Genomic DNA, 13,077 nt, shown 5'->3' on the forward strand with positions numbered 1-13,077 from the left:
GCAGGTAGCCTCCCAGTTACATTACGAAGTGCTCTGATCACTCTTATTCTAAAACCAGGCAAGGTACCAACCGAATGCGGTTCCTACAGACCCATATCACTCTTAAATTCTGATGCAAAGATCATAGCTAAGGCTTTAGCTATGAGACTAGAGAAGGTTCTACCAGCCATTATACATGGAGATCAGAATGGGTTTGTGCAAAATCAGCAGGGGTTCCACAATGTGAGGAGAGTTCTTAATATAATCCATGAGTGTGAGGAGTCCCCTGATACCGCAATACTTTCACTCGACACAGAGAAGGCGTTCGACCGAGTCGAATTGCTCGAGGTCCTTAAACGCTTCGGATTTGGTGATTATTTTTGTAGATGGGTCGAAATTTTACTTGTTGATTCTTCTGCAATGGGATCTACAAATAACCTCATCTCTCAGCCTTTTGACTTATTTCGAGGCACTAGGCAGGGTTCACCAATTTCACCTCTACTTTTTGTAATAGCCATGGAACCCTTGGCAATAGCAATTAGATCACACTCCTCAATTCATGGTATTCATGGAACACAATACAGCAATGTATGCTGATGATACTATAGTGTTTTTTTATCACATCTTGCAGAATTAATACCATCTTTCCTAGAGTTGTCTAATCAATTTGGTAGTATCTCTGGGTTGAAAGTGAACAAAGAAAAGTCATCTATTATGTTTCTAAATGGAAACGAGAGGAAGAAACCAGTAGTATCCCACCCATTTGTGAATGCCACAGAAGGATTTAATTACTTGGGCATCAGAATAACCCCAAAGATAAGTAATCTTAGTTCAGCTAACTATGAACCCATGATAGTAGAGGTGTCAGAAGAGATCACTAGATGGACAACACTGCCTCTTTCTATTCATGGAAGAATAAACATAATAAAGATGACTACACTACCTAAATTTTTATATATTTTTCAATCGATCCCACTGGCTCCTCCTCCTTTGTTTTTCTCTAGGACCAGAAAGCTTCTTTCCAATTTCATCTGGAATAACAGGAAGCCAAGACTCAGACTCTCACTCTTATATTTGCCTTATGAGAGGGGAGGGCTATAGTTGCCAAATCTAGAATGGTACTACTGGGACGCACAGCTGAGAGCCACAATGTTTTGGTTTTCTAAAGATGGTTTCTTTCCCTGGTTAGAAATTGAAAAATTGTCCTCAAAAGGTTTGGCACTGAGTAGCTATTTAAACTCAGCATCCTTTAAAAAATTAATGAAAAATACTATTAATCCTTTTTTAAAAAACACTGTTGTTGTTTGGCATGTAGTACAAAGAAGGCTGGGTGACTCCCTAGGGTTGTCCTGTTTCTCCCCAATCTGGGGTAATGATCATTTCGCCCTGGCAAAGAACGACATGTGTTTTAAAGCATGGTTGAACAAGGGCATAGTGAAACTGCAGGATGTATATGAGAATTACAATCTAATGTCATTCAGTGAGTTAAAAAGAAAAGTTTGATATACCGCTGAAGCACTTCTTTAAGTATCTACAACTCAGAAGCTCTATCCTGGCACACTTAAACAATTCAGTACAACAGCCTCCACTCTCCATCTTAGAAACACATGTTACAAAAAATTGTTTTGGTAAAAGACTGGTCTCCCGGTTTTACAACATGTTGGTTGAAAATCATAAGGAAAACTCTGATAATAAGAGGCAGGAGTGGATACGTGACTTACAAGAAGATATTTCACTCACTGAATGGAGTACAGTATGTTTAAAGAAACCATCAACACCCGATTGAGAATGATACAGTTTAATTGGATAATGAGAACATATATCTCCCCTGTACAACTAAATAAATTTGATCCTAATATACTTGATCTTTGTTATAAATGTAACAAGTACCAGGGTAAATTATACCATTGTTTATAAAAAAGATTTTATAAACAAAAATATAAAGTACACATCGATTGGGCGGATTAACACAAACCTTGGTGTAATTATTGCCTCCTGAGGATAGCTGACAAAGTAATTACCAATCCGCCACTAGATGGCGCTCTGGTGGCAGTCTCATTAGATATTTGGCACTGTGCCCACACCATAACACTTATGTCAATTAAATTAATAGGAGTGGTATAGACTGGTCCCTGTAAATCACACACCAAAAATGACCAGCAGGTGGCGCTATTATCAACACAAAACCATTTTTGGCAATTAACTCCCACATAATATAACGTACATTTTTAAACCATATATCTACGTGTTCTCTGAATTCAGCTGAATTGTGTGGTGTAGGCCACACCCACTTTCACAATAAATTTCCATTCGCAAAATCACGAAAAATGAAAAACTCTTCCTACACCAGTTAACCGATTTGCGCAAAACTTTGCCTGTAGCATCTGTGGTCCCTCTTGACAAAAAGTTATCGAAGTTACCAAAATATAAAAGGAAAAATTCCTGCACATTGTGTTCAAAACAGACAGTCTTGCATGTCTTGACTAAAAACAGTCCCATTACCACAACAATTTTTCTTATTGTGTTCCATGGCCGGAGGAGGCTTTGTGCAAAATTTGGTGGAAATCGGCCAATAGATGGCACTTTTTATGGCAAAAGAACAGCTCCAATGCCCTCTCTTTTGAGTGGAAAGGCTTTCTCCACCAGAGGGCAGTGCTGCCTTGCTAATGGATACAAACCTCTGTTTAAGAGTCTGTCGATTCACACAGTGTAGTCCTCTCATTATTTGTTCTTTATGTAGATGCAGGGACTTCTTCTGACTTCAGCGTACAGTATTTCATACCGGCAGGAGCAGGCCACAAAATTATCAAGGAACAATTTCCTCAACAGAAGTCGTTGCATGAATGAGCCCCGACAGCAGCATGCCTCATCGCTGCTTGCAGCTTTAATTACTACTTATCTCTACCTTTTCATGATCGGAATGCTATCTTGCCAAATAAATACCAAATGGCAGAACAGCGAGCATTACACCTCGAAAGGAAATTCCAAAGGATGGAAAGGAAAGGAAGCAACTTTATGCGGCTGAGTATAAAAACTTCTCAGGTGACATCCTCATGAAAGGATATGCTGAGAAAGTACCACCAAAGATCTTCAACTGGAGAATGGCAAGATATGGTACATACCCCACCATGGTGTCTACATAAACGTAAGAAAACTATCTGAGTGGTATTCGATTGTACATCACCCTATAAAGGCATCTTACTCAATAAGGTCCTCCTTCAGGGCCCTGACTTGACAAACTCGCTTACTGGTGTGCTGCTCAGATTCCGTCAGGAGCCCATCGCCATCATGGCTGACATCGTGCACATGTTTCACCAAGTGTGAGTTAGCAAAGAGGAGGTAAATTTACTCAGATTTCTATGGTGGCCAGGTGGAGACACAAGAAAAAATCTGTTCTCTGGGTGGCTTTAAGCTGACCAAATGGGTTATTAATAGTCGAGCTGTGCTAGCAACCATCCCTGAAGATGACAAAGCTAAACAGGTGAAAAACTTGGATTTGGACAGGGAGAAGTTGCCAAATCAAAGAGCCCTAGGCCTGTACTGGGACATTGAAAGAGACACCTTCAGCTTTCGTGTTACTGTTAAAAGCAGAACACCCACCAGAAGGAGCATACCTTCAACTGTTAGCGCGGTGTATGATCCCCTTGGTCTACTTGCCCCTTTCACATTAAAGACCAAATAGATCCTCCAACACCTCTGCAAGGCCAAGTTGGTTTTGCCAATTGAGATCAAACACCCGATGATCCTACCTAAACACTCTCATGTATCAAAGTTAATATTGAGCTCTATTCACCAAAAGGTTGGTTACTCTGGGAGAGCTTAAATGCTTTCCAAACTTCATCAGAGGAATTGGCTGTCTGGTGCAAACTCTTCAGCAAGGAGGATTATTAAGAACTGTGTTTTTTGCGGACAACAGCAAGCCAGAGCCGCAGAACAGAAACTGGCTGATTGCCCATTAGATAGAGTAACACCAGATCTACCGCCCTTCACTCATGTTGGAGTAGATTATTTTGGACCTATCGAGGTGAAACGAGGCCGTGCTCATGTCAAGAGATGGGGAGTAATTTTTACTTGCCTAACAAGCGGTGTTGTTCATCTGGAAGCTACCAGTCATCTTAAAAGAGATGCGAGAATTAACGCACTTCAACGGTTCATCTGTCATCGAGGCTTAGTCAAGACCATCAGATCAGATCAAGGCACCAACTTCAGTATAAAGATACTCTTTAGGGTGTATCTCATCATTTCAGAAGGCCCACATTTTTCAGTCCATTAAGGTCATTTTTAAAGGTAAAATCCAAGATGGCCACCAGAAAAGACCCAAGAGTAATATAATATTACTTGGCTTGGAAATTATGCTTTATTCTCCCATTTTCTTTTTGCATGTGATGTAAATAGACCACTTTAAAATAATATGTGCAATGTATCCCATGAAAACCATGTTATATGGCTTTTAAACGACTTTAAAGAGAAAAAAATTGTAAAAAAAACAAAAAACAAACAGGAGGCTTCTGGTTCAGCTTCACAGAAGATGACAGCCTAACTTAAGGGCTCCCCAACGGTTTTATGAAAGTAACCCAGAAAAAGTGTATTTCTGTAAAACTGATGAATACTGTTAAAAATATGGGGAGAACTGATGAAACGGAGAACGTACTTTTAAGGATCTATGGAATACCCGAAGGTAATGAAGGCAGCGACATGGTTGGTTTTGTGGACAAACTGATGAAAAATGCACTTGACCTTCCTGCTGACAGAGATCTCGGAATTGACCAAGCTCACCGCACGCTGTCACAGAGGCACAATGACCCACAAGCAAAGCCCTGGTCCATTATAGTCAAGTTTGGAAGCTACCGCACAAAAGAAGAGATTCTCCGGAGTGCATGGCAGAAAAAACAAATCTTCTACAATGACACTCGCTTCTATGTGGACCACAACTTTCCCCTCGAGGTGTTAAGGAAACGCAGCGAATACACCGAAGCCAAAAAAGTGCTGAGAGAAAAATGAATCAAGTTTCAGACACCGTATCCTGCAAGGATGCGTGTCTTCTACGAGGACGGCGCTCGGGTATTCCAGGGTGCTTCAGAGGCAACGAGGGACAAGGCTGAACGAGGGTTTCCAGTTAAGGTGGTGAAGTCCTCCACCGCTCCGAACCACGAGACGCGGCTTCTTTCTGCCTGGCAGGTGGTGAGGAGGCGGCCGGACAGGGGCGCAGATCAGGTGCCCGGCGCTGCAGAAGGCTATGCGAAATCTAAGAAAGACCTCCGTTCTCAATATAAAGAAAAACTTCAGGAATTCAAAAGGCAGTCGCCCAGGGCAGAAGACTGTTTGGCTAAAGCAGATAAGTGTTGCTTTGGTTTGAATAATATGCTTAATCCTGCTACTCATCCAAAAGACTGTCAGCTCGTTCTATAGGTATGTTTCATTCCTACTCTATATTTTCTTCATAGTTAGAGAGGTTGGGGCTCACCAATTAGCGAGTCACCTATGGTTAATTTGTTTGGATTTTTGTTTGGACACTGGCTAACATGCGGCCACACTTGAGGGCCCCGCCACTGACCCGATGTGGGACACTCCCTTATGGGAGCTTTGACTTTGCAAAGCCCCGCAAGGCTCCTTTGAATCGAGCCTCTTCATTGGAACCAACTGTTCTTTTTTTTTCCATGAAGCTCTGTTAAATGTTGTTCCCTGTTTGATGTTGTTTTATTATTGTTCTCTGGGAGAGAGATTATCATGTGCAGTCTTTATGTTACTGGGAATGCTGGGAGAGACTTTGTTTTGGAAAATTTGACTATGAACAACCAAGTCCTTAAGGTTATCTCTTATAACGTAAAGGGGATTCTAAACCCGACAAAGAGAAGCAAAATTATATCCAAAATGAAAAAGGAAAATGCACAAATCGTACTTTTGCAAAAGACACACCTCACCCCATCAGAGCATGAAAAATTAAAAAGAATGGGATTCTCAAGGTTATATTATTCATCTTATAAATCAGGTCGACGGAGGGGCGTAGCAATCTTAATCTGGCAGAAAATATTATTTGAACAAATTTCAGAGATAAAAGACAAGGAAGGGAGATATATAATCGTTTCTACAAAAATGTATAATGTTACCACAACAATCTGTAATATTTATGCCTCCCCTGAAAGCGACTTTACATTTTATAGAAAGATGTTTGATTCAATGATAGAGGCTACAGGAACTGTGATATGTGGTGGAGATTGGAACATTTGCCTCAACCCACAACTTGACTCATCCTCAACTTCAACCAATACATCATTACATAAGAGAATTAATCTCTTAAGAATAGATTATTGTTTTGTTTTTAAGAGAGACTGTCCTAGAATGCATAGCTGTGATATTGGTAATATTCCTTGTTATCAGATCATGCCCCTATCTCCTGCACTGTTAACATTGACCGAACAGAATTAATACCTAGTCTTCTTCGAGCTTGCAATACAACTTTATCAGACGCAGACTCTTGGAATGATGCAGTAATTTCGGTTATTCACAAAGAAGGAAAAGATAAACTAGAATGTGGATTGTACAGACCTATTTCGGCACAGTGTAACATTTTACCACAGCTTATACACAATGACCAGACTAGATTCATCTCACAAAGACAAACCCATGATAACATTAGGACGGTCTCTGCACATACTAAACCATATTCAACAAAACAAGCTAGAAGCTGTCCTCGTGAATTTAGATGCTGAAAAGGCTTTTGACTCTGTGAGCTGGCTTTTCCTATATGAAGTCCTTGAAATATTCGGCTTTCATGAAAACTTCACAAAAGCCAATCCGTACCCTATACTGTAAACCAACAGCTCAAGTTAAAATAAATGGACACCTTTCAGACAGAATCACCTTAGAGCGGGGATCTAGACACTTTCACCATTACTATTTGCACTGTACATAGAGCCTCTCGCACAGTACATAAGGCAGACAGAAAGCATCAAAGGAATCCACATTAATGAGGAAGACCACAAGGTGGCGCTATATGTGGATGATATTTTGGTTTATTTAAATAACCCTTCTGAATCCTTCTCTAACCTTATGAAGCTTCTTGACACATTTGGTAGATATGCAGGGTATAAATTAAATATACAAAAAACACAAATCATGTCATTTAATTATACACCTTCAAAACACGTTATGAAGACATTTAAATTAAAGTGGGATCAAAAGTCATTGAAATATCTAGGGATAAACCTACCAAAAATCATCGCAACACTGGCTGAGATAAATTATAACCCTCTACTAACAAAAATCAAAGATGACGTACATAGATGGAACTCTGTTTCCTTTCTTGGCCTCAGTCATAGAATTGATTGTGTCAAAATGAACATACTTCCATGATATCTTTTTCTGTTCCAAGCCTATCCTGTAGAAGTTCCCTCAAAACATTTTTCTGAATTGAATAAAATAATCTCTAGATTCATTTGGCAGGGAAAAAAACCTAGGATTAAATGCAAAACCTTACAACTCCCAAGAGAGGAAGGCGGAATGGCTCTACCCAATTTAAAAGCTTATTATTTTGCAGCACAAATTAAACCAGTAGTCAACATATGTACCCCGACATACCAGGCTAGATGGAAGGACATTGAACTTTCCATTTTGAATGACCCTCCAATATATGCAGTACTACCACACAAAAACCTGGCGGGATTCATACATGATGTAAAGAACCCACTTCCCAAAGCTCAACTAAAAATCTGGAACAGTATTAGGGAAGAGTATAAACTAGATGATAAACTACAAATCATTCAATGGTGTGCTTATGATCCTATGTTCAAGCCAAACAAAATGGACCATAGATTTAAATCCTGAATTGCAAGAGGAATAACAACATTTTACTCCCTAACAGAAAAAGAACAGTTCAACGACTTTGAATAGCTGAGGGGAAAGTATCATCCTGAAAAAAATGATTTTTATAGGTATCTTCAGATACGAAATCATTATGAACATAACATTAAGAATAATACAGACTTTGACCCAATTTTGAAAATATTTACAGACGCCTACAAAAACAAGTGTAATAAGGGCGTTATCTCTAAACTTTACAAAGGCCTCATGGAAAAGAAATCCGACACTACAGACTACGTTAAAGAAAAATGGGAGAGGGAGGGTAATTTGTCAATCTCATGTGTAAGTTTATATGTAATTAAATCCCCATTAGCGGAACATGATCGATAGATTTGCTAAGAAAAAACACCTCGCAAATCTTTTTTTTTCTTCTTTTTTTCACTTAGACTTCGGCTCGAATGTTTCCACAGTGAAAGTAACGTTACGCGTAACGGTTCACATTTACCAAAAGCTGGCAGGTCCGCTGACACACACACACACACACACACACACACACACACACACAGTTTACCTTTTTAAGCGCCAACTGCAGCGAGTGGGGAACTGAGGACGGAGAGGGAGGCAGAGGGCAGGAGGAGGCAGGGAGGAGGGGGGCGGGGATGTTACGCTATAGGTTCGGTAGACTCGTTATTCTCCGCTTTTCTACAATGATTGGCTGAAACTGCTTCACCACGCTGCTGCATCGTGTTGTCAGCTCAGACATTAGTACCGCACGTGCACATTTGCCACAGAACTCACATGTCCGCGGCTTTTTGCGTAGTTTAGAGGGGCGAGTCGTACCAGCGTATTTAGATGTCAAATTGCGTACTTGCTACGCAAAATGCGTACGGGTTGGCAGGTCTGCAATATGTTTATTAAAAGCAGTGTTTTTTTTTTTTGTTTTTTGTTTTTTTATCATTATCATTATTAAGCTTGAGCAGATGCAGGCTTTAAGACAAGGCACTGTGGTCTCAATTTTGGTTTGGCCTCTCTTCCCAGAGCATTATGTTTATGAAATGTTTATGTGTTTTGAGATGTGCTCTATGGATGTATAAAATTCCAGGTATATTGGAAATGTTTTTGTATTTTGTGTCATAATTTAACTTTGCGTTATTGTTGATAATTGCACACTAGATGAGAAGAAAATTTCAAACTGGCACTCCATGTCACAAATGTTGCTGACCCCTGCTCTACACAGCCTTGTGTGAGGTTGAAGTGATCATAAATGACTGATCAATTACAACGATGACCACTGACCCAAAAAACCTTGAGCCCCTCACTCCAAATCATCTATTGCAACTAAAAACAAACTCAATCATGCCTCCGGACTGTTTCAGAAAGATGACCTATATTCACAGAGAAGGTGGAGGCATGTCAAATACCTTGTTGACTTGTTCTGGAGATGATGGACCAGGGAATATGTTCCATTATTAATGGCACAAGTGGAATAAAGTGAAGCTGAATTTCGCCCCTGGAGATCTTGCTGTTATCACTGATGACAATGCACCAGGAAACTCTTGGCTCCCGGGACCTATAGCCGAGACTCTTTCAGGAATAAAAAGAACTAGTCCGTAGTGTCTTGGTTAAAACCAAGACGAACATCATTCAAAGACCTATCACCAAGTCTGCTCCTTTGTCTGCTCCTTGAGGCAGCTGACTAAACCTATAAAAACATGCAACTCTGACTGTGGGAGAAAAGGGCTGCATGGATGCTTGGTCTCCAACCCAGCAAAGATTTCCTTTGCGCAACAGAATTACGGACTGACACATTTGCACTTGTATGATCTAGCATGGACTTTGAAAGATCACATACTATGGACTTTGGACTTGAGTAGGCAAATATACCATGGTCAAATGTATGGATTAATTGATTGATGTTTTATATTACAGCTTTATTGTTGCACTGTTATTTGGTAATTGCCATGTAACAACCAATTAGGGGCTGTATGTTTGAGCCATTTTACTTTATTTCTGATTAATTCTATTATACTTTTATGATATTATTGTTTTATCAATTACCTTGACAGTTGTAAGAGTATTTACTTGATTATTTTGATATTATTTATGGATATGGATATGTATGGTTGAATTTCTCCCTGCTGTCCTTATATATTGCGACCGTGGTAGCCAGAGGGGAGTGACCTAATCCTCTGAATGTTTGAGTGTTTGCAGACAGGTGGAACTCAACGTGAGAAGGGGAGAGTGGTATTGTTTTTTGACCGCACACACCCACGCAAACTTTTTGTTATTCTATAAAGGTGAAAGTTTATAAGACTGAACGCAGTGCATTAAAAAATAAATGGATGTGATGCAACGTAACTGAGATCTCCTTGATTGTTCGAAACAAAGAGTGGCATATCAGAAACCACATCCCCCGACAAAGGCAAGTGTCTAAGTTTGAAAATATGCTAAAAAGACATTACAATTAGTATATAAAGTATTAGTATATAGTAGTATATAGAAGTATCAGTTGTATTAGTATATAGTAGTTTATAGTAGTATCAGTTGTATTAGTATATAGTAGTTTATAGTAGTATCAGTTGTATTAGTATATAGTAGTTTATAGTAGTATCAGTTGTATTAGTATATAGTAGTTTATAGTAGTATCAGTTGTATTAGTATATAGTAGTTTATAGTAGTATCAGTTGTATAAGTATATAGTAGTATGTAGTAGTATTAGTTGTATTAGTATATAGTGTATGTAGTATCAGTTGTATTAGTATATAGTGTATATAGTAGTATCAGTTATATTAGTGCCCTGCGATGAGCTGGCGAGTCATCTAGGGTGTACCCTGGCCTTCGCCAATAGAGAAACTGGGATTGGCTCCAGAAACCCTGCGACCCCTTGAAAAAAGGGGATAAAATGCGGTAACATCCCCCGCAACCCTCACGGATTAAGCGGAAGAAAATGACATGACATAACAGTTGTATTAGTATAAAGTATATACAGTAGTGTGTGTATTGAGTGTCGGACCCGTAGAGCAGCAGCAGCAGGGCGAGCACTGGCAGGTTGGTGGACGACACGTAGGCTTTTTGTTGGAAACAGATGAAGATGATGACGACCAGCGTCGCCGGAACAATGTAGTTACACTGCAAACAAACAAGAGAAGAGAAACAAACATTATCAACACACAGACACATACACTGAGGGGCCGTCCACACGGAAGAAAATGATCTTTTTTTCCTCTGTCTTCCTCTGCATCGTTTCAAGAATATTTGCATCCACATGGATCCACTGAAAACGACTGAAAACACTGTAGTTCATATTCCAGGCCTATAGGTGGCGCTTGACATTAACCAAAAATGGAGAAGAAGAGACGGAGCATGCGCATTAAGCTTGCGCGCTGTAAACAAACAGACAGTAGACGGAGAAACCGAACACAACAAGAAGAAGATAAAAAGGGCTAGTGCAAGGAACTAGAATTGTTTGTGTGGACCGTTAATGAGGTCCAACTGCTGCTGCGACTCACACTCAACTACAAGGAGAGTAAGTTGCAAGAAAGGCTCAATATCTTCTGTGGCACAAACACAAGTTTGCGGATTCACTGTCCACATGAAAATGGGAGGACTGCGTTTTCAGGATACGCATGGACGGTCGGCCAAAACGATGCAATACATGTGCGTTTTCGCAAAAGAGCATTCTCGTCTGGACGGCCCCTAATACACACACAGAGACACACCAATGCACACTGACACACACAGTGATATACACACCCACACAGAGACACACACAGACACACCGATACACACACACACACACACACACACACATATACTGATACACACAGAGACATACGCACACAGACACACAGTGATCCGGTGAGGGAGCGCTTGTTTTCGTCTCACCATGTCCCAGATGAAGTTGGCCACCCAGTAGAGCAGCGGCTGCACTCCACTGATGAACTGCATGTGTTTGGCTTTATTGACGCGCTCCTGGATGAGGAAGACCACGAAGCTCGCCGGGACGAAGGACATGGCGAAGATCACACAGATGGACACCAGGACATCCACAGAGGTTGTCACCCTGGAGACAGAGGAGGAGTTCACAGCTGACATTAACCTGCGTCTGATGTGATGTCACTTCCTGCTCTGTATGAAAGAAACCCAGGTGCGCCAGACCTAGGCATTCGAGGCTATAGCCCTATAGGAATAGCCCTGGATCTCTGTGCCTTAAAAAAAAAGAACTACTCGTGAGTTATCTACAGTGGACAGTCTACGACAGACCATTTCATAGATTTCATTTCCATATTCCATCCATCTAAATTTACATCTTCATGTCACATCTATCTTCATTATTCACCCATTTCTTCAGAAGCCTATGGTTGCTGCTATGACAGATAACTACTTCCACCGTGCCATGGCCCTACGCCCTGCACGCCATGCCGAGGAAGGAGGAAGAGAGCCTAGTGTGGCTTGCAGCTTTGAGACTAAAATATCCCCCGAACAGAGTGGATGTTTGCTCCTTCCACTTGGTCGATAAAAAGCCCACAGAACTGCACCCTGATCCAGAGCTCTATCTGGCCTACGACCGACCTCCTCCAAAGAAGAGGGCGAAATCTAGTCCATGCGACTGTTACTCAGACAGCTACTTCTAGCAGCAGCGTTAACATTAACCAAGGCGTTGAAGGACGGTGTGGCCAGAGACGCGAAGATGAGGGACGTCTTTTTTGGTCGCTCCTCTGGAATGTGATTGTAATTGAGTTTCACTATAATTTTAAGTTTGTCCACTGTCTGCAACTTAAAGGTGATCAAACCGTTTTTGGGAGCCCTGCATTTTGACATCCAATGTGTTAATGTCGAGCTCTCAAGCGAAAAATGAGTCTGCCAAGTCCGGGCGAAACAGGCTGCAACTCCAGCCCTCAGAGCCCGAGTCACCTGAGAGGCGACTGAAGAGATGCTACACAGCATTAAGGTAATGATAGACGACCATCGAACTGAAATTGTGGCAAAATTCGAGTCAGTAATATCAGAGCTGGTTTAGAAGGAGGTGGTGACTGCTCTCAAACACTAACCCTAACCCTCCCTGCAAAGTGAAACTATTAGTGACTTAGGGCGCTCGGCTAATGAGCACTCAGACCAATTAACTAGCATGCAGGTGAATATAGCCAAGCTATCTGCTACTGTGGAGTCTCTGGGCAAGAAATGTGAAGAATTGGAGGCACGCTCTAGATGGCATAATATCTGACTAGTGGGTCTGCCTGAGGGATCCAAGGGTCCCCAACCTACAGAGTTTATTACCAAACTTTTAATGGACTTGTT

General features: G+C 40.9%; 1 protein-coding gene across 2 annotated transcripts in view; it reads right to left on the minus strand.

The window, feature by feature from the left end:
• abca1b (ATP-binding cassette, sub-family A (ABC1), member 1B) overlaps positions 1 to 13,077 on the minus strand; it is a 59,107-nt gene that overhangs the window by 20,594 nt on the left and 25,436 nt on the right. For both annotated transcript variants that reach the window (XM_030396720.1, XM_030396719.1), the window contains exons 28-29: positions 11,665 to 11,842; positions 10,793 to 10,908 (exon numbers count right to left, since the gene is read on the minus strand). In XM_030396720.1, the coding sequence (XP_030252580.1) occupies positions 10,793 to 10,908; positions 11,665 to 11,842 (294 nt within the window). The remainder of the gene's footprint in view (positions 1 to 10,792; positions 10,909 to 11,664; positions 11,843 to 13,077) is intronic.

The sequence above is a fragment of the Sparus aurata genome, chromosome 18 (assembly GCF_900880675.1).
Source record: "Sparus aurata chromosome 18, fSpaAur1.1, whole genome shotgun sequence".
Lineage (NCBI taxonomy): Eukaryota > Metazoa > Chordata > Actinopteri > Spariformes > Sparidae > Sparus > Sparus aurata.